Below are 27,494 nucleotides of genomic sequence, written 5' to 3'. Positions count from 1 at the left end.
CATTCTGCCACCCCAGTTCAGACATGACTATATGCAAATCAGTCTGACCCTGTGCCTCATGGGAACAGTCCATACCGAACTGCTGGGGATGAGTGTTTGATTTGCTCAAACGCTCCGTCCATCATCCCCTTTGGTATCGCTTTGTACGCCCTAAGTGTGGCAGGGTATGCTCAGACGTGAGTCCCTTGCTCACCTGGCCACTGGATTCAAGATAGCCTGGCTGATGAGGATTATGAATCCGAAACCGGTCCCAGGATGCTTGTTTCCGGTCCAGGGAAGGCATGGCTTGGCAGTTCGGGCTGGACTGTTCCCATGAGGCACAGGGTCAGACTGATTTGCATATAGCCATGTCTGAACTGGGGTGGCTGGGTGAGCTAAAGAATGGGGATGGATTAAACCCAGATCAGTTGACTGGGGATGAGTGTTTGATTTGCTCAAACGCTCCGTCCATCATCCCCATTGGTATCACAGAGGGCAGAAGGGCACAAAAAATCGAGTGGAACAGAAGGCAAAAGGGGCACAAAAAAAAGGAAAAACGAGTGGCACAGAAGGCAGACGGGCACAAAAACGAGTGGCACATTAGGCAAAAAGGGCACAGAAATACCGGAAAAACGAGTGGCAGAGAGGCAAAATACAAAATACAGAAATACAGGGGCTGCTAAGAACATAAGGCAGAACGGGCAGAGAGGCACGGGGGCAGCGAGGGGAACAGAAGGGAAAACCGGGCAGAGACACGGGGGTAGCGAGGGGTACAGAACGAAAGACCGGGTAGAGAGAGCACGGGACAGCGAGGGGAACAGAGGGAAGAAAAAGGGGCACGGACCACGTACAGGCAGCGGGGGAAGACAGACAACAGCAGTCACAGACACAACAATGAAAATACAGGCAATACAATAAAAGCAATAAAGCGGAGGATGAACAAACCTACCTACGGCCTAACACTGGCCAACAGGGATGAGGCGCAGGTGGTAGCCTGCCGGTGGTGGAGGGCCACGAACTTCCTCAGCCGCGGCAGCTGGGGCAGGGAGACACAGGCGGTGCTGTGCGGAGAGGGAGCGACCTACCTGGTGGGGTCAAGGGTCGCTCTCCTCTGCGCGCAGCTCAGATTACTTTTTAAGTTACTTTTTCTACACTGTATGATATGCCTAGATATCACACTGGGACACTTCCTAAAGAAAAGGTAAGTAAAATCAGTTTTGTACAGTTGCAGTTTTTCAGGTTTTCGTACATATCAACTACACACAGAACAATTTTCAAGGGAACACAGTCAATGTATTCCTATGGAGAAAAATGAAGTTATCGGTAAACAAGCAAGTAGTTGGACTTTGGGGTTGAGTTTCTGGGGCAAGAACAAGGGTTCCCCCAGGGTCAAGGATGCACTCTCAAAGCATCCTCAGCGGCTGTAGGGCAGCCAGGTGCAGAGTGCTGTGGCCCAATGTTATCCAATGGGGGGATAGGGGGCCTCCGGTTGGTGGCTGCTCTCGAGCAGGCCACAAGGTTGTAGGAGCAAAGCTCCTGGTATTAGGTGCAGGAGCAGCTAGGTGCTGTTCTGGCATCGGGTGCCCTGTTTTCAATGGGGATTCTCGGTTTTGGTTTTTAGCTGCAGGCTCAGTCCAGGAAAACTTCTGGAAGGAACGAACAGCTGGGAAGGTAAGTTTGATGGCTCGGGATGTAGGTGCAACTCGGGTACTTTTCTCCAGGGCGCAGGGTGGCTGGATGCAGGGATGTTTATTGAGGTCGGATTTCACCTTATCAGGTCACTCGAGGTTGGGAGGGTCTCCGTGCAGAGGCTGCAAGTGACGTCGGGGAGTCCTGGAGGGCTCAAGCCACAGTGGACTGTGCCTCTGGAGCGCTGGGGAACCTTGCTGGGCCACTCGGACTCCGGCCGTAGGCATCGGGTGCAGTGGTGGTTCCAGGCGTCCGGTTTCTATGTCCTCAGCAGGCTCCGGGTCTTTCTTGGCTGTTCACAGGAGATCCGGTCCTTGTTTTAGACACTCTGTCCTGCCAAGGGGTAATGGAGGTTGTTGGCTGCAGGACAAGGTTACTTTTAGAGCAGGATCTCTGGAAACTGCAGACGGGCCGGTAGGACTGGGGCAAAGTCAGTGCATCTCTGCAGTCTCCTAGGCTCGGCGTCTTCTTTCCTCCTTATTCGTAGGTTGGGGGAATCTGTCTTCTTGGTTCAGGACTGCCCCCCTAAAGTACGAGTTACTTACCTCTGGTAACGATGTATCTGGTAGAGACGATTCAAGCCGCAGATTCCTTAACATAGAATTATCCCCAGGCGTGAGACTGGACCTGGAAAACTTATTTGCCACAGCATCCCTGCGCGCCGGGGAGAACGGCACCACGTGACTCCTCCCTGACGTCGTCCGCGCACATGACTTCCGGAAGGACACAAGTCCCACCCCGGCGCGCCTATGTCAGTTTTCTTTGGAGAACTTTTCTGCGCCACAACATAGAGCCATCACAACAAAAACTGTGAGAATACGGGAACAGTGTGCGAAAAAATCAGCTAAACTTAAAGGGAAGAAACGAATGGTGAGGAACAGCACCATCCAGAATAGTGCCAGGCACTATGACACAAAAAGTCATGGCAGGAAAGAACAGAGCACAGCTACTGCAAAGCAAGCCTGCAAACAAATACAACAGCCTCCCTGGGGGCAGAAAGCATGTGAAAAATTGCACAGCAGACAAAGAAGTCTGCAACCACAGCCCAGACAGAGAAGAACACCAAGGCCAGAACAGAAGAGAAACGGCAACTCACCCCCAGACAACAACAGGAGGGAGAGACCTCATGTAAGGAGCTAAGGGCCGAGGCCCAGCCAAGAGACCTCAACGCGAGGACTGCAGAGGAGGCAGAATGTGCAAGCAATGAAAGGAAGGATGATACGAGCAGACCCCGCACTGGAAGACCAGAGTGCAGGGGTGTAAATGTACCCATGAAATCACACACCAATCACCAGGAAGGAGGGAGTGGAACAACAAGACAATAATCCCACTAGGGATGTAGAATTCTAGTAGAATTCTTCATTATAGATGACATTCAAACACTTGTAAATGTATGTTATAATATGTTAATCATGCATATCAACTTGTAACATGAAATGTAAAATCCCAATAAATAAAGTTAAACAAAAAAAATCAATGTTATTTTTGAAAAACAGCCAAATCCTTTTCTTTCCAAGACCAGAAACACGTTGAAGCAAAATTAGTTCCATCAAGAGCCATTTAATTTTTTTTAGAAAATTATTTTGCCACACTAGAAGTTTTGAAGGAAGGATCTGTTAATTATTGCTATTTTCTTGGGGTGATTTGGGTTTATTTATGGGGGGAATTTTCGGCTAGCAAATGTTGCACCAACTATGCAAGTCACTTTGGGCATGTACAATATTCAATACATTTTGAAATATAAGGAGTTGGAGCGTTCTAGGATATGATCAGTGAAGCTTCTTTCGCATGCTTACAATGGGGGTTGATGTGAGAGGAATGGAGGTTTAAATGAAATTGTCTACACTCTGGGCAAAAAGACCACCTTGTTCTTCATGAAAACAGTGTTACATTAGTCTGCTGACCAAGGATGCAGCTCACATAATCTTCTGGCTGCATGCAGTTGTGGGAAACAGTCTCACCATCAATTGAACTGTAACAAAGTATGGAGCATACTGCCCAGAAATATATTTCACCGAATGAAAATTAGGGCCTAATGTATATGTTGTCAGAGAGGTAACTCTGATGCGGCTGTGTTCCCTTCCCACCATCATAGTAGTTCTCCAGCTTGACTTACATGCGTGCAGACCACGGTTTGCCCATTTGCGCCTCTCCACAAGCATGCCTGTTTACGCGCAACAAGGTTTTCAGGTGATGTCCAGAACACCCTAATGGATATGCCATTCGAGGGAGAGCACCTTTTAAAACAGAAGGAAGTGACGCATTGGAGTGTTTCAATGAGGGTAGGGCCATGGCCAGATACTGCGTTTACAATCTTCAGCGAAGGCTCTTTGCTCTTCTCAGAGGCTAATGGGTGATTCCAAGAGCGTTCAGCATAAGCAGCATTAATCTATCCAGCAACAGCTACAGAACCCCTTTGCTGGAATAAACATGGGCAGAGAAAAAGGATGTGGCTGGCAGAACCAGCCCCTCCTCTTCCCCCACATCCTCCTACGCCTATTCGAAAGCACCACCAGTGAAGTTTTGGCCGTTCATATGTGAAGAAGCACAGGAAAGGTGTACTTTTTTCTCCAAGCTCAGAGGTCAAAGTGTCAGATCAACTGGGCTTACAAAATGTGAAAAGAGGGTATACTCTACCATTCCAGCAGTACCCTAATGTTCCCTCCAGCAATCCATTTGATCCGATGACCATCTATCAATAAATGAGGTGGCATCTTGCTGTACCAGCGGAAATGGTGCACAAGCTTAGGGGTGCTATTCACTGTACTTATTTCCAAAAGCAACAGCAGTCAGAGCACCAGGCCTTCACATTATGCTGACATAGGGCTCACAATCAACGGTCGTGATGAATTTTCAGACTCAACACAATGTGGTCATAGGGGTAGATTTCTGACATCTTCCAGCATGTTTCAAATCTCATGTTGAGATTATTAAGCACAGCAAATCAAGTGTAAATGCCAGAGCATGTTTTGAATTCCTGATTGAGGCACAGAAATGCGGAGCTGGAGATGATTGGCAAGATGCACCATTCATGTTGTCGTGCACAAAGAAACAAACGGCACTGCTTAGTAGACTGAATATGTAAACAGTTTCTGGGGACCTAGCCTGCATCTGGGCTATATCAAAGTTAAGGAATCTACAAAGGAAACAGCATGTTTTAGAAGATTTTTTCCTGAAAAATCCATCACAGACTAACAGAATTGCTACAACAATCTCACGAAATGTGTTATTTAATGTACAGGTAATGTGCCTTTTTGAGCACTTTTTACTGGTACAAAGGATATTGAGAATTGTTTTAAGTCTGAAGGTTGGAATAAAATCCAGATTTATAAATGCAGAGTTAAGAAGTCGACCAAGTAGGTCATCCACGTTGTAGAAATGTTGCTTCATTGACTGCGCGGCAACACCCAAAATAGCGAAGCTAGAATTAGAAAAAGGTTTTAGGTACGTAGAAATAATCTGTGTATTTAACGGTCATTTTTGTTTCTAGATTTCTAAAAAAGTAAATAAATATGACAACAAAATAATGTTCCAGATTGTGTTTTATATAAAAAGCAAAAACAATATTTTACATTTTCAAAATTAGTATATTTAAAAAATGGCAAAATTGTGTGACCATAACATCTCGTATGTAACAACGTCAATTTGGAATAGGTAATTACCTATAAATCTAGTTCTCCATCACAGGTATTCTATACAAGTAAAAACTGAGAGATCCTAAGAACTCCCACTGATATGCAGGTTCACATGATAAGTAACTGTGTATTTTGGTCTAATACTGTCGTATGGGCTTTTTGTGGCTGATGGCCCAGTGGTTCGTAAATGTCACAATCAACCCCACGATGGCAATGTAGACCACATTACAGCTAGTACCCATTATGTAATGTATGCATTATAGGTTTATTTTGGGGCAGTTAGCTTTAAAAAGCTAAACGCTGTTTTCTTTTAAGTGCAGATAACAATGGGTATTCATTGTAATTAGAATGTCTAGGTTTTGTTTATCTTTCTTGAACGGAGATGAACAAGTTACTTACCTTCGGTAGCGCTTTTTCTGGTGGATACACTATCTGCCTGTCGATTCCTCACCTCATGAATTACCCCTGCGCTAGCATTCCGCAGAAATTTTTCGTAGCTCTCCGCGCCGGCGAGTTCCTCATAGCGTCATGGCTCCTCACGCGGCTCTGCATGACGTCACCGGAGCCATAAGATGATGTCAGTTCCACCCATTTTTTTCGTGTCACCGAGGCAAAACGGGCGAACCGACCATAGAGACAATGCATACATAGTACACAGAATTCACACAAAAACACTCAGTGCATAATGAATAAGAAAGCTTGCATTTCAAACAAGACAACAATAAACCAACAGAGGTAACAAAGTCTTGAGTACACAAAAATACATCAAATAACTAATACCTCAGCTTTTATGGTATAAAAGGGTGGACAACGGAGAGGTGGCTGGGTCAGTGAGGAATCCACGGGCAGATACTGTATCCACCAGAAAATGCGTTACTGAAGGTAAGTAACTTGCTCTTCTGATGGATACATCTGCCTGTGGATTCCTCACCTTATGAATAGAATCCCACAGCAGTCTAGAATCCCACAGCAGTCCCTCTCCCGGAGGAGGGTGTCCACCCTTCTATACCATAAAATCTTGTAAAACAGAGCACGCATAATGGCCATCCCTCCTCACCTCAGAATCCAAGCAGTAATGTTTAGCGAAAGTGTGGAGGGAGGCCCAAGTTGCGGCCTTACAGATGTCCAAAACAGGAACACCTCTGGACAAGGCAGAAGCAGATTATTTAGCCCTGGAAGAATGAGCTCTAATGCCTACAGGAGGCTCCTTACCAGCCAGGGATAGCATATCTTGATGCGCAAGATGATCCATTTTGATAAAGTGCGTTTGTGCACCGCCTTGCACTTCATACGACCAGCATATCCAACAAAGAGCTTATCATCTTGACGGAGTCCATTGTTCTATCCAAATAGAAGCTAATCGCTCTCTTTGGGTCCAATCGATGAAGCCTCTCCTCCTCCTTGGATGGATGAGGGGGGGAGGATAAAAAGTAGGGAGGCTAATGGACTGCCCTAGGTGGAAGGGAGTTACCACCTTAGGCAGAAAAGCAGCTCTGGTCCGGAGTACCAACCTTTCAGCATGTATGGTCAGAAAAGGAGGCTTTGTACTCAAAGCCTGAAGCTCACTCACCCTCCTAGCCGAAGTGATAGCCACTAGAAAGACCGTTTTAAATGTCAGTGGTCACAGAGGACAACTATGCATAGGTTCGAACGTAGAACCCATTAAAAAAGTCAACACCAGATTTAAATCCGACTGGGGCATAATGAAAGGACTGAGTGGAAACATGTTAGTAAGCCCCTTGATAAACCTTAAGACTATAGGAGACTTAAAAAGAGAAGCTTGATCGGGTAAACAAAGAAATACAGACTAAACCGACAAATATCCTTTAACAGTGACTACAGCACAACCCTGCTGAGCCAAATAAAGTGAAAAACAAAGAACAAGAGAAAGCTGTGCTTTCAGAGGATCAACAGATTTCTCTCCACACCTTCTAACAAATTTCGACCACCTGTAGGAGTAGATAGATTTGGTGGAGTGTAGCCCGGCAGATAAAATAACATCCACCACGTCAGGCGGGAGAGTAAAAAGTCAGGTTGCCCCGTTCAATCTCCAGGCATGAAGGTGCAGGCTCTGGAGGTGGGATTGTAGACCTGCCCCTCCATCTGAGAGAGGAGGTTTGCCATGAGAGGGAGACGGAGCGGAGGGTGCAACGAGAGGTGAAGTAGATCTGTGTACCACACCCTTCTTGGCCAATCTGGGGCGATCAATATAACTTGGGCCCGGTCTTGGCGAATCTTCCTCGGAACCCAAGAAATCAAGGGTATGGGAGGAAACGTGTAAAGAGTTGTGAGCTCCAACTCAACTGGAACGCGTCTCCCAACGCTCCCTGCCGAGCGCCTAGAGACCTGCAGGTGATTGGCGCGATCTAAATCCAACATAACAATAACAACAACAAACTGGAGACTGCGGAATGACAGGCAGTGCGCGTTCTCGAGAGTGGCAAACGGATTCACCCAAGGCGTTCTCCACGTCTGGAAGATGTGTCGAACTAACTGCCGACTGAGACTTTCCTCACGCACATTCAGCACCCTGGCCAGATGGTTCGTCATCAAGCAAATCCGATGGTTCTGAGCCCAGGACCAGAGCCGCAATGTGCCTCTGTAGAGACGTAGGACCCTACTCCTCCCTGCTTGTTGACATACTACACCGCGGCAGTGTTGTCCGTCAGGACTTGAACCGACTGACCGCCGATGGAAGGGAGGAAGGCCTTGAGCGACAAACGTATCAACGCAAATCCAAAAGGTTGATGTGAAGCAACCTTTCCTCTGGAGACCAAAGACCTTTGATCTCCAGATCCCCCAGATGAGCACCCCACCCTAAGGTAGAGGCATCAGTTATCACTGTGGCCACCGATCGAGAAAGATGGAAGGGCTTTTCTTGAGGCAGATTGCCCTCCACGCTACACCAAGACAGATCCGCTGCAGCATCTCTGGAGATCCTCACAGACTCCCTGAGATCTCTGTTGTGCTGATACCACTGCCTGCGGAGACACCACTGAAGCGCCCTCATGTGCCAGTGTGCATGGTGTGCCAGTGTGAATGGTTGACCAGCAGGATGCAGGAAGCTAACAGACCGAGCAGGCGAAGGACCTTTAGAACTGGAACAACCTCTCCATTGTAAAACAAGGGAATCATTTCCTGAATGTCGAGAATCCTTTCCGGAGGAGGGAATGCTCTAAACACAGTGGTATCCAATACTGCCCCTATGAACAGGTTGCGCAGAGAGGGCACCAGGTGAGACTTAGACACATTTATCGAAAAACCCAATTTGTACAACAGCTGGGTTGTAACCTGCAAATGATGACTCACCATCTCTGGAGACTCTGGCTTTAACAGCCAGTCGTCCAGGTAGGGGAAAACTGGAATCCCCGACCTACTGAGATGGGCAGCCACCACTGCCATCACCTTGGTGAAGACTCGAGGCGTGGTAGTAAGACCAACGAAGGACCGCAAACTGGTAGTGTTGCGACCGTGAAACGGAGATACTTCCTGTGAGACTTCAGGATTGGAATGTGGTAATACTCATCCTGCAAGTCGATGGACACCATCCAGTCCTCTTGTTGCAGCACCTGAAGAATCTGCACTAGGGTGAGCATCTTGAATCTCTCCTGCTTGAGAAATAAATTCAAGATTCTGAGGTCCAGGATAGGATGTAACCTGCCATCCTTCTTGGGAATCAGAAAATACCAGGAGTAGCATCCCTGACCCCTTTCCTGCTCCGGAACCACCTCTATCGCACCTTTTTGAAACAGGGTAAGAACCTCCTTCTGAAGGATAAGCAAATGATCCTCCATGCAAAACACCTGGCAAGGAGGGTAAGGAGGAGGGAATTCCCTGAAGGGAAGGGCGTACCCATTTTCCACAAGATCTAAAACCCAAAGGTCCGAAGTGATTATCCTCCAATCTTGTAGAAAATGGGTATGCCAGCCTCCCACGGGACACACATGATCCAGGATGGTGGATCTAGGGCTGCTTTCCTGCATTACCAGGAGGGGTTGGGGAGGTAGAGGAGGAAGAGGAAGAGGGTTGACGTCCGGTTCCACGAAGGCGACCTCTGCCTTTACCCCTGTAGCTCTTATACAAGGGGTTTTGCTGCTGTTGCAGAAGTTGCCTAGATCCACAAAAGTAAGACTTCCAATAGCCACGATATCTTTCATACCTATAGCCTCTTGTTTGAGTCTGCATAGCCAAAGACCATGCAGTTGCTTTACTGTCCTTGAAACTCTGCATGGCATAGTCCGCTTTTTCACCAAAAAGCTTGGAACCATCAAATGGCAAATCAATAAGAGCAGCCTGCACATCAGGAGAGAGCCCAGACTATTTCAACCAAGCGTGCCTCCTTGTTGCAATACACGAGCCCATGACCCTGGCAACAGAATCCGTTGTATCAAGACCAGACTGGATAACCTGGCGAGCAGCAGCTTGAGCATCCACCAACACCTCACTCAGATTCCCCTTGTCCTCCTTGGATAACTTAGGCAGAAACGGTTTCGCAGAGTCCATAAAAGCATGAATATACCTGCCCAAGAGACAAGTGGCATTGGTAGATTTTAATGCCATACTGGCTGAAGTAAAGACCTTTTTCGCAGACGGCTCCAGCTTCTTAGAGTCCCTGTCTGCGGGGGCCTGCGAAAACGCAACTGTTGACTGCTTCGAGTAAGAAGCCAGCACCACCAGACTTTCAGGAGAAGGGTGAGAGGATAGGAAAACCGGATCTCCTGGAGCAGGTCTATATCTTCTTGAGACCGACCTCGAAACAGCAGGTGCTGAAAGAGGATTGCGCCACACCTCAAGTATTGGCTCAGTTAGAGCATCAATAACCAGTAGAAGAGGGTCAATCATCGAAGATGGAGAATGAAGCACTTCGGTGGGAATATTAGGTTTATACTCTGCTACAGGAAGCTGCAGGTCCAAAAGTCCTTCCTAATAACTGAGTGGTGCAACATCCTTAGAGGGAGAAGCCTTTTGAGAAACAAAGTCCCACTCTGGGGAAGTGTCAGGTCCACTTGCTTCAAATAAGTCTTCAAAAGCATCCTCTGTGTCATACACTTCTCCTTCCTCTCTCTATTCATCCCAGTACTGCTCTTCCTCCACTAACCTCTGTGCCTCTCTTCTCATGCGCATTTTCGGTTGCGGCGCCGATGGCTCCTGAAGCGGTGTTGAAGGTGGATCCATAAGAGGCGCCATGCAAATCCAAGAAGCTTCACGGGATGAAGCCGGAGACTATCAATAGGACGTCGATATCCTCTGAGCGGGAAAAGACCAGGACGACGTCGCTGGCATAAACGGCATAAAGGGGGCCTGGTGAAAACACCATACATTGCATTTTAAAAATGCGAAGGATCAGAACCCGGCATCGCAAACTGAGGGTAAGAAGCCGGTTCTGGATCCGATCGAGGTAGCTCTGGTATCGGAGCCGCTGGAGCCACAGGTGGACAGGCCAGAGCGGACGGAACCTCCTCATAACCAGCTGGATTCAACAGATGGAATGTAGGCGTTGTTGCCTGCTCTGGAGTACCCTCATAAGAAGGAGAATGAGCTGGAGTCCTCTGAGGAGACACGGAAGGCGAAGGAGAAACAAAGTCCATTTCTCGACGTCGAGGAGCAGGTGAAGGCAACCCCAGCACCACTGACTTAAAAGAACGACGTTGAGAAGCATGTCTCCTCGTCTTCTTATGCTTCTTCTGGGAGCCGTGCGTTGCCGATGAACGAGAATTTGATCTTTTTCGACTCCTTTTCTCTTTTTTCGCCTTGGCCATGTAAAGTTTGGCTTCTCGCTCCTTTAACGCCTTCCGGTTCATCTTGCACGATGCGCATCCCTCGACGTCATGGTCCGAAGACAAACACCAAAGTCAGTCCTCAAGTGGGTCAGTAATCAACATATGTTTACTGCATTCTCTGCAAGGTTTAAACCCTGACTGCCTCAGAGCAGACATGACAAAGAAAGGAAGAGATACAATCAAAAATATAAAGTATCTAAACGAAGTATGGGGAGTCCCAGAAAAAACGTTAGCGTTGACAGCGCGGAAAAAAGGAAACTGACGTCATCACGCCAACGTGGTCTTATGGCTCCGGTGACGTCATGCGGAGCCGCCTACGGAGCCATGACGCTATGACGACCTCATCGGCGCGGAGAGCTGTGAAAAATGTCAGCGGAATGCTGGCGCAGGAAATATTCATAAGGTGAGCAATCCCCAGGCAGATGTATCCATCAGAAATCAGTGGATTAATGCACCTCTGACTTCAGTGCTCACTGCATAATTATGGATTTAAGACATCTGCCACATCATTTACAAAATGTTCAGATTCCACCAAAATATTGTTTTAGTTCAAATGAATAAAACTAATGCTGCCAGAGAAAGTGCCATATAATTTAGATAACCCTGCTGTCTTACTTGGTGTAGCATAATCCTAGTGGCCCTGACATTGCTTAAGCTCTGCAGAGGGATTTGGGAGCTGTAATTATAATGATTAAATCTGTATATCACAGTTAACTGTCCATATTTATTGTTAATATTTCATGGTTTCCTTTGATATATGGGTTTTATACAACTATTTTGTGTAATATAAGCACTAAAACGATATATATATATATATATATATGACACTTTCTCAAAACACGGCAAAATGGACCTCAGAGGCAGTGCTCTGCTTCCACCAGTGTCACCCCCCCCTAAAAAATGATGCTCTTCAACCTCCTCTTCCAAACAAGCATTTGCAATGCAATAGGTCTCGCATTAGGAAAGTTTGAGCTCTTGGTCTTGTAAATGACAATTTTTTTATTTATGTGTTGGTTTTGAAAATAGCTAAATTAATAGCTTTGCCATTTACAATGCCAATAGTTATAACTTTCGCAAATGTGACACCTATAACCTGGGGTTGCGCTGAGTGATGCTGTGGTGGTGCTGAGTGGTGCTGTGGTGATGCTGAGTGATGCTGTGGTTGTGTTGAGTGGTGCTGTGGTGGTGCTGAGTGATGATGTGGTGGTGCTGAGTGATGTTGTGGTGGTGCTGAGTGATGCTGTGGCGGTGCTGAGTGATGCTGTGGCAGTGCTGAGTGATGCTGTGGTGGTGCTGTGGTGGTGCTGAGCGGTGCTGCTGAGTGGTGCTGAGCGGTGCTGTGGTGGCGCTGAGCGGTGCTGTGGTGGCGCTGAGTGGTGCTGTGGTGGCGCTGAGTGGTGCTGTGGTGGCGCTGATTGGTGCTGTGGTGGCGCTGAGTGGTGCTGTGGTGGTGCTGTGGTGGCGCTGAGTGATGCTGGGGTGGCGCTGAGTGATGCTGGGGTGGCGCTGAGTGATGCTGGGGTGGCGCTGAGTGATGCTGGGGTGGCGCTGAGTGGTGCTGGGGTGGCGCTGAGTGGTGCTGGAGTGGCGCTGGGGTGGCGCTGAGTGGTGCTGGGGTGGCGCTGAGTGGTGCTGGGGTGGCGCTGAGTGGTGCTGGGGTGGCGCTGAGTGATGCTGGGGTGGCGCCGAGTGATGTTGGGGTGGTGCTGTGGTGGTGCTGAGTGATGCTGGGGTGGCGCTGAGTGATGTTGTGGTGGTGCTGTGGTGGTGCTGAGTGATGCTGGGGTGGCGCTGAGTGATGTTGTGGTGGTGCTGAGTGATGTTGGGGTGGTGCTGTGGTGGTGCTGCTGAGTGACGCTCTGGTGGTGCTGAGTGGTGCTGTGGTGGCGCTGAGTGGTGCTGTCATGGTGCTGAGTGGTGCTGTGGTGGTGCTGAGTGGTGCTGTGGTGGTGCTGAGTGGTGCTGTGGTGGGGCTGAGTGGTGCTGTGGTGGGGCTGAGGTGGTGTGAGTGATGCTGGGGTGGCGCTGAGTGATGCTGTGGTGGTGCTGAGTGGTGCTGTGGTGGTGCTGAGTGGTGCTGTGGTGGTGCTGAGTGGTGCTGTGGCGGTGCTGAGTGATGCTGTGGCGGTGCTGAGTGGTGCTGTGGTGGTGCCGAGTGGTGCTGTGGTGGTGCTGAGCGATAATGTGGTGGTGCCGAGTGATGCTGTGGTGGTGTTGAGTGATGCTGGGGTGGCGCTGAGTGATGCTGTGGTGGTGCTGAGGGATGCTGGGGTGGCGCTGAGTGATGTTGGGGTGGTGCTGTGGTGGTGCTGAGTGATGCTGTGGTGGTGCTGAGTGATGCTGTGGTGGTGCTGAGTGATGTTGGGGTGGTGCTGTGGTGGTGCTGTGGCGGTGCTGTGGTGGTGCTGAGTGATAACGTGGTGGTGCTGAGTGATGCTGGGGTGGCGCTGAGTGGCGCTGTGGTGGCGCTGAGTGGTGCCTCTGAGTGGTGCTGTGGCGGTGCTGAGTGGTGCTGTGGTGGTGCTAAGTGGTGCTGTGGTGGAGCTGAGTGGTGCTGTGGTGGTGCTAAGTGATGCTGGGATGGCGCTGAGTGACGCTCTGGTGGTGCTGAGTGGTGCTGTGGTTGTGCCGAGTGATGCTGTGGTGGTGTTGAGTGATGCTGGGGTGGCGCTGAGTGATGCTGTGGTGGTGCTGAGGGACGCTGGGGTAGCGCTGAGTGATGATGTGGTGGTGCTGAGTGATGCTGGAGTGGCGCTGAGTAATGCTGGGGTACCCAGAGGGGCGCTTCCACAGTCTCCACTTGTATTTACTAAGCGTGGAATGGAACACAAAACATAACAAGGAGACGAGGGGAAACAGAAACAGGCAGGGAGAGAAGAGAAGTCAAACAAGCACAGATGAGTGACACGAGATAAGCAGGAAAAAAAAGTAGAGCAAAAAGGAAGAGTGTGAGAGAAGTGAGAGAGGAATAAAGGGAGAGGAAACCTGCTTGTGATGGAGAAAGTAATAGGCAGAGTGTTTAGAGACAGGAACAAAGTGAAAAATACCCTGGGTTTGCCTACAACGAGTTTTTGCAGGTAGAGCAAGGAGAGGACAAGAGGCCAGCAGAAAATGGAGGAACGTGGGAGGTAGGGGGCATGTAGAGGAAGGTATAAGGTATTAGACAGACACAGTGAGGGAGAGACAGTGAGGGCCGATATCGGTAGTTCCCATGAGACAAAGGCAAATAAGAAGAGAGACCAATGAGATTAAGCCAGTCAGAAAAGAAAAACGGACAGCAAAGGTGACAGGCTTGCGGTGGTGGGGGGGGGCTATCTAAATATACATAAACGGAATGCATGAAGGAAAGGCCACAGACCGGGATGGCGCATGCAAACCTAGAGTGAAAGAAAACCTGGCAAGCAGGGGTGAGAGGGGCAGACGGGGAGGTGAGCCACGACAGTCACAGAAAGGGCAGGGACAGACCGGAGGAGAGGCACGAGGGATGCCCTGAAGCGGGTGTGGGGGTCAGATAGGGTGAGAGATTGAGCCAGCAGGGTCAACGCTCATTGAATTTGCGCGGGGGGACTTTAACGTGTGGTTCCTCCATTAGCTCGGTTTTGTTGCCTTTTAATTTCGTCACCGCTTGTTACCCACCCCCCCTCCTCTCGTTTCTCCGTATTTATTTTTAAAGTAGCCTCTGCACCTGCAACATGAATAAACTCTCATCTCCAATGTTACCTATCAAAGGACGAGACTTCAACACCTTCAATAGCCAAAGAGAACGCCGAAGATGCTGGCAAAATTTAGCTCTACCCCGCATATAACAGCCACCAGTCCTTCCTCTGTCTCTATGACACCCACAAAGGGAATGTTTCTCCTGACACAGACCACTTCTCCACACGTGCTACCTTCTATTTCCTAATCACGTAATAATTGTTCTCGCCTCACTATTTCCAAAGCTTGCAGAAATACTTGACAGACAGCAGAAGTCGCATTTGTATTGGACTAAATGACTTCGATGGGTGTGCACTGTATGAAACCAGAAGCAAGAGGTTTATGAATGACAAGCGCGAGCAAGTGTTTGTTGCTTCACATAGTCAGGGTTTCTTGTACATTCTTTGAAATAAATACACGCGCGCTCCTGAGCTGGCTGGGACCCAGTAACGCTCTCAATATTTTCGCCTGACATTTTTGGTATCCTAACCAGTGTGGTGACAGCTTTAACGATAAGGCCTACCTGTTTACGTGCAGTGGGCCAACTCCTTTTGGGACATTTATCAGCTGACTGATATTTTTTAACGCCGTCCTGGGACACGTTTCAACTGTCTGTCAGCCCGGTGAGAGTTCCCCTTGCCCCAAGATGGCGCTGGTCTTTTTTTCAGTTCCATGGAATTACAGAAGGGACTATACAAATCTGCCCAGTTTTTTGGAACATTATAAACAAGGATGGTACAAGTAGCGTCTGGGGTAGTAAGCGCTATATTAATACCACACAAGTAGGGGACAGTTCGAAGTTCTCATCTATGAGCGTGGCTACAGAAGAAACACAGGAAGCCAGGCGGGACTGACTGGTTGAGGGAGGGGCCACCAGCACAGACAGGAAGCGGACGGTAGCCTACCCCGCGCTGCTGTGAAGAGAAGGGAGCAAGCCGCCTACGAATCCCGTGCAGCCGCCACTACCGCGGGACAGGATGAGAGGAGTATAGCAGACCCGGTGAGGGGGGGCGTCGGGGCACATTGACGGTGCCCGCCCCCCCCAGTGATGGAAGCCCTGCGTGTGCCCGGTGAGTGGGGTTGGGAGGGTGTGTGTGTGCGCGTTTGTGTGTGTATGTAAGCCCTGCGTGTGCGGGGGGGGGGAGGGGGTGAGTGTGTGCGCGTGGGAATGTGTGTGCGCATGCGTGAGTGTGGCTGTGTGAGTGTGTTTGAGCATGGGAATATGAGGCACGAGAGGGGCACGGCGCCGTGCGCGCCCACGAGGTGAAATCTGCGCTCGTGCCCCTCTCGTGTCTACATTCCCAAATACGGGCAGCAATAGGTCTCGAGTCTGCTCGACCTAAAAAGGCGCCGGCACACTTCACAGTGCAAATGTAATTGAAAATCTGTGTTTTGACAAATGCTCAATGCGTTTCGGCAAGCATGTAGTCTTGGTCACAATTACAAGCACTATTTTGAGTTCCCTTTAAAAACACCACATGACAATACCGCCTATCATCATAGAAGAAATACTAACAGTGTTTCCACACATTTGTCAATTACCGGGTGTAAATATATGAATTCATTTTACCCCCAGAAAAGATCCCAGATTGACATAACTTAAAAAAATTACCAATTGCAATTGTGTTCTTCCAAATAAACAATGTATATCTTTCAATCACAAAATTCATTGGTCACAATTCATGAAAAATGTAAAAGTTACTTACCTTTGGTAACGCTATATCTGGTAGAGACACAGTCTAGCCGCAGATTCTTTAACTTTGAATTCTTCCCAGGCGCCAGACTGATTCTGGAAATTTTTCAGCAGTACCTCTGTACTCTGGGGGACGGCGTCTTACGGCTCCGCTGTGACGTCATCTCTGGATATGACATGAGTGGAGCCATATAAGTCCCCTCTGGTGCGCGGACGTCAGTTTCTTCTGTGAAACCTTCCGCACCAGAATGTGAAGCCATTACAGAAACCGGTTGTGGAAACAGTGTGACAAAAAAGATCAATAATCTTTGAAACATTAAGAAGGAATAAACATGAAATGATATATTAATATCAGACATGGGTTTTGAAGAAACCCCCAATAAAATCAATTAAACACTGGCTACAGGAAACCCTGTGCCCTGGTGAATAACGTCCATATGAGGGAAGACACTATACACTGCACAGACCGTTAATCAATGGTCCAATAGACCAACACAAACGACAACACCAGGCTGTTTGTTGAACCACACCTTTACGGGAGATATTGACAGTACCAATGTCAAGGTATGATGATACGAAGAAGACTTTCATAGAAAGAACAAATAAAGTAATATGGTTCATTGGTGTGTCATCCAGAGTGAAATAGAAAACACACCCTCACTCTACCAACTACACACATTTGGAAATGGATGGTGATACAAGATTTAAACAAAAACTAACTAATCAGGGCAAACAGTTTGTTTAGCACCAAGATAGATTGAGATATTGATCACTGGAATATAAACCCAGAACTGAAGGGGTATAACCTTCACCTCAAAGGTAATTCACGGATATATATATATATATATATATATATCTCAACAAACATAAATGTATCCCCAGACACTCCAATTGACCCAGCAATTCACAGAATTCCACGGGCCAATAACTACTGCCAGAACGCAAGAACGTATAAAGCTTGCCTCCGCACGGCCTCCAGTGCCATAGTTCGACAGATTGAACACAATTTCAAGCCCTGAATAATCTAAAACACCAAGGCAAGCGAGAAAAAGAACCAACTGCATCTCTCGATTAAAAACTTTTGTTTTCTCTTAAAAAAAAAAAATCAAATGTGTCTCATATGATACAGTCATGTATACACTGTATACAGAAGGACTAACTAGAACTGAGAAACCAGTTCCTACAAGCACTTTCTAATATTATTGAAAAAATGTAACGCACTTAAAAGTGCAGTTTCAAAATATCGTATAAAATAAACCCTTGTCAACAACAGGCACCTACGAAACCTGTGAAACAACACAATATATAAACAAAGCAACACATTTTATCATGTATACACCGTATACCAAAAAACCACTCTGAAATGAGAGGTGACTTGCCCTAACAAAATGCGGTCTGTCAAAAGGTGGCCCTAAGAATTGACACCACAAGAAAAAACGGTCATGATTCCTTACAAGATGACAAATGCTGAAAGTAACAAGTATATCCTCTCCAGAAGACAGGAAAAGGGGATCAGACATGCATATCAAGATCATAGGAAAAAAAAGGCTTATTATAGAATAGTCTCCATGACTTTCATGGATGATTACCAACCAATACACGGTCTTGAGACAAGCCGGACCAACCCGTGCATCACAAACCTTTGGCTGCAAATTTACTGCACCGCAAAGTGGAGCAGGGATAGGAATTGCCTGTATTTGAGGAAATATTCATGTGTACACTAGACACTGTTCCTTTACCCTAAAGGAAGATTCACAAGCAAAAGCATGCAAAGTATATATTCTGGACTAGAGCAATGCTTCAACTTGCTCAATCTCTTCAAAGATTTGAAGCACTCATAATAAATACGTAGTCCGCACAGGAAGAGAAAAAAAAACTGCACTGAATAAACTGGTTAAGAAAAAACCCAGAGAATCGTGTAAATGTAACAGAGCCCCCCAAGAGGGTATCACAAGAGGATAAGAGCAGTTATTAGCTCACTACTATAGTCCCTAAGAGAACATAACACGAGGTCCAATAAGGACTAAGCTGTACATCTGAGATCTATAGGATAGAAATAGACAACAAAAGTAGTATTTCTGAAGAGCTATACAATAGCAACCCAATACTTCACGTTGAGTAAGTCACATACCCAATATGGGGTATAGCCTCTTGAGACTAAGCTCTTCATCAGAGTAAAATGAAGAATAAATTACCAGCTACACAGTAAATACCATCCTGGGATTAAAAAGTCAAATCCGGAGACAAATATTTTCATTATATGCAAAAAGTAATGCTTAACTCTTCAACACTACAAGACACAGCAATGGGAGGAGATAATCCTCAAACATAAGAACCATAGCCATGGATATATAAGAAATAAACAAAAGACATGAAAAGGTAAAATTACAAATGGCCAGCAATGAGGCATTGTACCGCAGAATCGGCATGGCTGTCAAATAAACAGGCTCCATCAAAGTCTTTCAAACTCTCCCAAACATTATCAGGAAATCTCGACTCACGCAACCAAACATGTCTAGGGCAGTGGCGGCTCCTCCATAGGGGCGTCGCCCCCCGCTTTCTCGCGGCAGAAACATAAAATGGTAGTTTTACCATTTTATGCTTCTGCTTTTCGCACTGCGAGAAAGCAGAAGTGCCTGGAGTGCCTAGTTGTGGGAGGGCGGCTGGGCAGTGCAGCTCAAGAGCCAGGGGGAGTAGCTTGCCCACTGTTGTAGGTGCTGACTGTTTGGTCCGCTCCAGGGCCGAACAAAGCAGTCATGCACACTCCCCCTTTTTTTCTCTATGTAGCCTGCATGACGCAGCCTACATAGAGAAAATGGCCCGGCTGGGGCGCTTTCCACTGCGCCTCACCGATATCAAGACGCACGCCATGCTGTAGGTGCACGCGGCGGGCCGCATTCCTGTGGAGTCATGTGGCGTAGGTACAAAGGTTGTTTCAATCACTTCATTTGAATCGCTCCTTTGGCCGAGCTCTCAGTAAGAGGTGATGGAGCATCAACCTGTGAATGCAAAGGAACTCGCGTGTATTTTAAAACGCCTAAGCTTTGATTAAAATGTGCCTTGGCTCTAGAATTAACGTGGCATGGCACGGATTTGGCAGCGAGACTTGGCACGGATTTGGCAGCGAGACTCGGCACAGACCTAGATTTAGGGGGCACAGACGGAGGAAGGGAGCAACAGTTCAAGTTGCTCTAAGGCTTAAAAATAATGAATGCTGCACTTGAGACCGAGTATGTCAAAAAGTGGAATATATCGAGCGGGCAGACAAAATTCATATTCAGAAATATTGTGTTAGGCATCTTTTGTACAGCGCTCACTCACCATAAAGGTTGCTTTAATAAAAATCTCACTCACTCAAATATAGTTTACATTTTAAAACCAGCGATTGCAGATTATTACTTAGCATAATAACTACACAGCAGAGTAAAGAAAGATGAACAACCTTAGGTTATGAAATGTTCTTGGTGAACACCAGCACACAAGCTGAAGTGGGCTGAGCTTCTTTTTAGATTTCTCAAAGGGCAGTAGTGATGAACCGGTAGCAGCCTTCTCAGAATTCCCAAATGTCTGCATATCAGTGGCCACTGCGCCTCCTATGTACACTGCGCTCACTATACAGTCATTTCGGAGGTACAAGCTTGAACATTTGACTAACTTTTCCCCAGTCATACATTTGCTTCAGAGCCTCAGTGCTGAAATGCTGTTGACTTTGCTTGAGCCCTACCAGCCTTTACAAGGCACAAGCGGATGTGTGACTTACCCTGCTTTGTTGCTACCGGTTTGGGCCTTCCATGGGAGACCCCTAATTTCCCTACAGACCATACAGAATTTCCCTCTGCTTGTCCCCTAAGGCCTCTGCATAACAACCACTCTGTTACTATCAGATAATCCAAGCCTGCGACAGATGGAAAGCATTTGCACAGAACGGGTAGCTGCAGATTTGATAGCTCTGTCAAACAAACGAGCATCTCCAACAGCCCAGGGGGTTTGTGAAATGGTAAATAAGGTTACAGCACACCACTTTCAAATGTCACCAGCAGCCACTGGTCTACGGCGAGCAATTAATTGAACCATAACTCTGCCAATTGAATCTGTTGTGTCCATCGCCGATTTAATATTACATTTTGCCATCACACGCCCATCCTGCACAAGCTGAGAGGGTTCATCCCTGACTCCTTCAGAAAGTGAAGGAAGCAGTTGGTTGACAGAGTCCCACAAATTATAAGAAGCCCTTCCTAAGACACAAGATGTATTCAACGACCTCAAGGCCGAACTAGTCGACACATAGATAGTCGGGCAACACATCTCCAATCACCTAGACTCTCTACCTGGTGGAAGCAAGGGAGAAATTGCAAAAAACACAGTTGATGGACAGAATGTAGAACAATGTCAAACATTCACCCCAGTACAAGGATCTGGGCCTAAATCCATCGTTTTTTTGCACTCCACACCACCCTGGGTTAGACACTGGCTATATGCAAATCAGCTCTGACCCTGTGCCTCATGGGAACAGTCCAGTCCGAACTACCAAGCCATGTCTTTCCCAGACCGGAATCAAGCATCCAAGGACCAGTTTCTGGCTATCAGCCTTCATCAGCCTGGATAGCTTGACTCCAGTGGTGTGGAGAGCCTGGGACTCACGTCTGAGCATCCCCAGCCCACTCGGGGTGAAATTGCAAAAAACACAGTTGATGGACAGAATGTAGAACAATGTCATACATTCACCCCAGTACAAGGATCTGGGCCTAAATCCATCGTTTTTTTGCACTCCACACCACCCTGGGTTAGACACTGGCTATATGCAAATCAGCTCTGACCCTGTGCCTCATGGGAACAGTCCAGTCCGAACTACCAAGCCATGTCTTTCCCAGAACGGAATCAAGCATCCAAGGACCGGTTTCTGGCTATCAGCCTTCATCAGCCTGGATAGCTTGACTCCAGTGGTGTGGAGAGCCTGGGACTCACGTCTGAGCATCCCCATCCCACTCGGGGTGAAATTGCAAAAAACACAGTTGATGGACAGAATGTAGAACAATGTCATACATTCACCCCAGTACAAGGATCTGGGCCTAAATCCATCGTTTTTTTGCACTCCACACCACCCTGGGTTAGACACTGGCTATATGCAAATCAGCTCTGACCCTGTGCCTCATGGGAACAGTCCAGTCCGAACTACCAAGCCATGTCTTTGACAGACCGGAATCAAGCATCCAAGGACCAGTTTCTGGCTATCAGCCTTCATCAGCCTGGATAGCTTGACTCCAGTGGTGTGGAGAGCCTGGGACTCACGTCTGAGCATCCCCAGCCCACTCGGGGTGAAATTGCAAAAAACACAGTTGATGGACAGAATGTAGAACAATGTCATACATTCACCCCAGTACAAGGATCTGGGCCTAAATCCATCGTTTTTTTGCACTCCACACCACCCTGGGTTAGACACTGGCTATATGCAAATCAGCTCTGACCCTGTGCCTCATGGGAACAGTCCAGTCCGAACTACCAAGCCATGTCTTTCCCAGACCGGAATCAAGCATCCAAGGACCGGTTTCTGGCTATCAGCCTTCATCAGCCTGGATAGCTTGACTCCAGTGGTGTGGAGAGCCTGGGACTCACGTCTGAGCATCCCCAGCCCACTCGGGGTGAAATTGCAAAAAACACAGTTGATGGACAGAATGTAGAACAATGTCATACATTCACCCCAGTACAAGGATCTGGGCCTAAATCCATCGTTTTTTTGCACTCCACACCACCCTGGGTTAGACACTGGCTATATGCAAATCAGCTCTGACCCTGTGCCTCATGGGAACAGTCCAGTCCGAACTACCAAGCCATGTCTTTCCCAGACCGGAATCAAGCATCCAAGGACCAGTTTCTGGCTATCAGCCTTCATCAGCCTGGATAGCTTGACTCCAGTGGTGTGGAGAGCCTGGGACTCACGTCTGAGCATCCCCAGCCCACTCGGGGTGAAATTGCAAAAAACACAGTTGATGGACAGAATGTAGAACAATGTCATACATTCACCCCAGTACAAGGATCTGGGCCTAAATCCATCGTTTTTTTGCACTCCACACCACCCTGGGTTAGACACTGGCTATATGCAAATCAGCTCTGACCCTGTGCCTCATGGGAACAGTCCAGTCCGAACTACCAAGCCATGTCTTTCCCAGACCGGAATCAAGCATCCAAGGACCGGTTTCTGGCTATCAGCCTTCATCAGCCTGGATAGCTTGACTCCAGTGGTGTGGAGAGCCTGGGACTCACGTCTGAGCATCCCCAGCCCACTCGGGTTGAAATTGCAAAAAACACAGTTGATGGACAGAATGTAGAACAATGCCATACATTCACCCCAGTACAAGGATCTGGGCCTAAATCCATCGTTTTTTTGCACTCCACACCACCCTGGGTTAGACACTGGCTATATGCAAATCAGCTCTGACCCTGTGCCTCATGGGAACAGTCCAGTCCGAACTACCAAGCCATGTCTTTCCCAGACCGGAATCAAGCATCCAAGGACCGGTTTCTGGCTATCAGCCTTCATCAGCCTGGATAGCTTGACTCCAGTGGTGTGGAGAGCCTGGGACTCACGTCTGAGCATCCCCAGCCCACTCGGGGTGAAATTGCAAAAAACACAGTTGATGGACAGAATGTAGAACAATGTCATACATTCACCCCAGTACAAGGATCTGGGCCTAAATCCATCGTTTTTTTGCACTCCACACCACCCTGGGTTAGACACTGGCTATATGCAAATCAGCTCTGACCCTGTGCCTCATGGGAACAGTCCAGTCCGAACTACCAAGCCATGTCTTTCCCAGACCGGAATCAAGCATCCAAGGACCGGTTTCTGGCTATCAGCCTTCATCAGCCTGGATAGCTTGACTCCAGTGGTGTGGAGAGCCTGGGACTCACGTCTGAGCATCCCCAGCCCACTCGGGGTGAAATTGCAAAAAACACAGTTGATGGACAGAATGTAGAACAATGTCATACATTCACCCCAGTACAAGGATCTGGGCCTAAATCCATCGTTTTTTTGCACTCCACACCACCCTGGGTTAGACACTGGCTATATGCAAATCAGCTCTGACCCTGTGCCTCATGGGAACAGTCCAGTCCGAACTACCAAGCCATGTCTTTCCCAGACCGGAATCAAGCATCCAAGCACCGGTTTCTGGCTATCAGCCTTCATCAGCCTGGATAGCTTGACTCCAGTGGTGTGGATAGCCTGGGACTCACGTCTGAGCATCCCCATCCCACTCGGGGTGAAATTGCAAAAAACACAGTTGATGGACAGAATGTAGAACAATGTCATACATTCACCCCAGTACAAGGATCTGGGCCTAAATCCATCGTTTTTTTGCACTCCACACCACCCTGGGTTAGACACTGGCTATATGCAAATCAGCTCTGACCCTGTGCCTCATGGGAACAGTCCAGTCCGAACTACCAAGCCATGTCTTTCCCAGACCGGAATCAAGCATCCAAGGACCGGTTTCTGGCTATCAGCCTTCATCAGCCTGGATAGCTTGACTCCAGTGGTGTGGAGAGCCTGGGACTCACGTCTGAGCATCCCCAGCCCACTCGGGGTGAAATTGCAAAAAACACAGTTGATGGACAGAATGTAGAACAATGTCATACATTCACCCCAGTACAAGGATCTGGGCCTAAATCCATCGTTGTTTTGCACTCCACACCACCCTGGGTTAGACACTGGCTATATGCAAATCAGCTCTGACCCTGTGCCTCATGGGAACAGTCCAGTCCGAACTACCAAGCCATGTCTTTCCCAGACCGGAATCAAGCATCCAAGGACCGGTTTCTGGCTATCAGCCTTCATCAGCCTGGATAGCTTGACTCCAGTGGTGTGGAGAGCCTGGGACTCACGTCTGAGCATCCCCAGCCCACTCGGGGTGAAATTGCAAAAAACACAGTTGATGGACAGAATGTAGAACAATGTCATACATTCACCCCAGTACAAGGATCTGGGCCTAAATCCATCGTTTTTTTGCACTCCACACCACCCTGGGTTAGACACTGGCTATATGCAAATCAGCTCTGACCCTGTGCCTCATGGGAACAGTCCAGTCCGAACTACCAAGCCATGTCTTTCCCAAACCGGAAACAAGCATCCAAGGACCGGTTTCTGGCTATCAGCCTTCATCAGCCTGGATAGCTTGACTCCAGTGGTGTGGAGAGCCTGGGACTCACGTCTGAGCATCCCCAGCCCACTCGGGGTGAAATTGCAAAAAACACAGTTGATGGACAGAATGTAGAACAATGTCATACATTCACCCCAGTACAAGGATCTGGGCCTAAATCCATCGTTTTTTTGCACTCCACACCACCCTGGGTTAGACACTGGCTATATGCAAATCAGCTCTGACCCTGTGCCTCATGGGAACAGTCCAGTCCGAACTACCAAGCCATGTCTTTCCCAGACCGGAATCAAGCATCCAAGCACCGGTTTCTGGCTATCAGCCTTCATCAGCCTGGATAGCTTGACTCCAGTGGTGTGGAGAGCCTGGGACTCACGTCTGAGCATCCCCAGCCCACTCGGGGTGAAATTGCAAAAAACACAGTTGATGGACAGAATGTAGAACAATGTCATACATTCACCCCAGTACAAGGATCTGGGCCTAAATCCATCGTTTTTTTGCACTCCACACCACCCTGGGTTAGACACGGGCTATATGCAAATCAGCTCTGACCCTGTGCCTCATGGGAACAGTCTAGTCCGAACTACCAAGCCATGTCTTTCCCAGACCGGAATCAAGCATCCAAGCACCGGTTTCTGGCTATCAGCCTTCATCAGCCTGGATAGCTTGACTCCAGTGGTGTGGAGAGCCTGGGACTCACGTCTGAGCATCCCCAGCCCACTCGGGGTGAAATTGCAAAAAACACAGTTGATGGACAGAATGTAGAACAATGTCATACATTCACCCCAGTACAAGGATCTGGGCCTAAATCAATCGTTTTTTTGCACTCCACACCACCCTGGGTTAGACACTGGCTATATGCAAATCAGCCCTGACCCTGTGCCTCATGGGAACAGTCCAGTCCGAACTACCAAGCCATGTCTTTCCCAGACCGGAATCAAGCATCCAAGGACCGGTTTCTGGCTATCAGCCTTCATCAGCCTGGATAGCTTGACTCCAGTGGTGTGGAGAGCCTGGGACTCACGTCTGAGCATCCCCAGCCCACTCGGGGTGAAATTGCAAAAAACACAGTTGATGGACAGAATGTAGAACAATGTCATACATTCACCCCAGTACAAGGATCTGGGCCTAAATCCATCGTTTTTTTGCACTCCACACCACCCTGGGTTAGACACTGGCTATATGCAAATAAGCTCTGACCCTGTGCCTCATGGGAACAGTCCAGTCCGAACTACCAAGCCATGTCTTTCCCAGACCGGAATCAAGCATCCAAGGACCGGTTTCTGGCTATCAGCCTTCATCAGCCTGGATAGCTTGACTCCAGTGGTGTGGAGAGCCTGGGACTCACGTCTGAGCATCCCCAGCCCACTCGGGGTGAAATTGCAAAAAACACAGTTGATGGACAGAATGTAGAACAATGTCATACATTCACCCCAGTACAAGGATCTGGGCCTAAATCCATCGTTTTTTTGCACTCCACACCACCCTGGGTTAGACACTGGCTATATGCAAATCAGCTCTGACCCTGTGCCTCATGGGAACAGTCCAGTCCGAACTACCAAGCCATGTCTTTCCCAGACCGGAATCAAGCATCCAAGGACCGGTTTCTGGCTATCAGCCTTCATCAGCCTGGATAGCTTGACTCCAGTGGTGTGGAGAGCCTGGGACTCACGTCTGAGCATCCCCAGCCCACTCGGGGTGAAATTGCAAAAAACACAGTTGATGGACAGAATGTAGAACAATGTCATACATTCACCCCAGTACAAGGATCTGGGCCTAAATCCATCGTTTTTTTGCACTCCACACCACCCTGGGTTAGACACTGGCTATATGCAAATCAGCTCTGACCCTGTGCCTCATGGGAACAGTCCAGTCCGAACTACCAAGCCATGTCTTTCCCAGACCGGAATCAAGCATCCAAGGACCGGTTTCTGGCTATCAGCCTTCATCAGCCTGGATAGCTTGACTCCAGTGGTGTGGAGAGCCTGGGACTCACGTCTGAGCATCCCCAGCCCACTCGGGGTGAAATTGCAAAAAACACAGTTGATGGACAGAATGTAGAACAATGTCATACATTCACCCCAGTACAAGGATCTGGGCCTAAATCCATCGTTTTTTTGCACTCCACACCACCCTGGGTTAGACACTGGCTATATGCAAATCAGCTCTGACCCTGTGCCTCATGGGAACAGTCCAGTCCGAACTACCAAGCCATGTCTTTCCCAGACCGGAATCAAGCATCCAAGGACCGGTTTCTGGCTATCAGCCTTCATCAGCCTGGATAGCTTGACTCCAGTGGTGTGGAGAGCCTGGGACTCACGTCTGAGCATCCCCAGCCCACTCGGGGTGAAATTGCAAAAAACACAGTTGATGGACAGAATGTAGAACAATGTCATACATTCACCCCAGTACAAGGATCTGGGCCTAAATCCATCGTTTTTTTGCACTCCACACCACCCTGGGTTAGACACTGGCTATATGCAAATCAGCCCTGACCCTGTGCCTCATGGGAACAGTCCAGTCCGAACTACCAAGCCATGTCTTTCCCAGACCGGAATCAAGCATCCAAGGACCGGTTTCTGGCTATCAGCCTTCATCAGCCTGGATAGCTTGACTCCAGTGGTGTGGAGAGCCTGGGACTCACGTCTGAGCATCCCCAGCCCACTCGGGGTGAAATTGCAAAAAACACAGTTGATGGACAGAATGTAGAACAATGTCATACATTCACCCCAGTACAAGGATCTGGGCCTAAATCCATCGTTTTTTTGCACTCCACACCACCCTGGGTTAGACACTGGCTATATGCAAATAAGCTCTGACCCTGTGCCTCATGGGAACAGTCCAGTCCGAACTACCAAGCCATGTCTTT

At 48.3% G+C, this 27,494-nt stretch overlaps 1 protein-coding gene across 2 annotated transcripts in view; it reads right to left on the bottom strand.

Moving 5' to 3' along the window:
- LOC144762300 (exportin-5-like) overlaps positions 1 to 27,494 on the bottom strand; it is a 2,334,361-nt gene that overhangs the window by 605,208 nt on the left and 1,701,659 nt on the right. For both annotated transcript variants that reach the window (XM_078647447.1, XM_078647448.1), the window contains one exon: positions 4,953 to 5,089. In XM_078647447.1, the coding sequence (XP_078503573.1) occupies positions 4,953 to 5,089 (137 nt within the window). The remainder of the gene's footprint in view (positions 1 to 4,952; positions 5,090 to 27,494) is intronic.

The sequence above is a fragment of the Lissotriton helveticus genome, chromosome 6 (assembly GCF_964261635.1).
Source record: "Lissotriton helveticus chromosome 6, aLisHel1.1, whole genome shotgun sequence".
NCBI classification, from domain to species: Eukaryota; Metazoa; Chordata; class Amphibia; order Caudata; family Salamandridae; genus Lissotriton; species Lissotriton helveticus.
The sequence above is the reverse complement of the archived record's forward strand: the minus strand, read 5'-3'. Positions and strand labels throughout refer to the sequence as shown.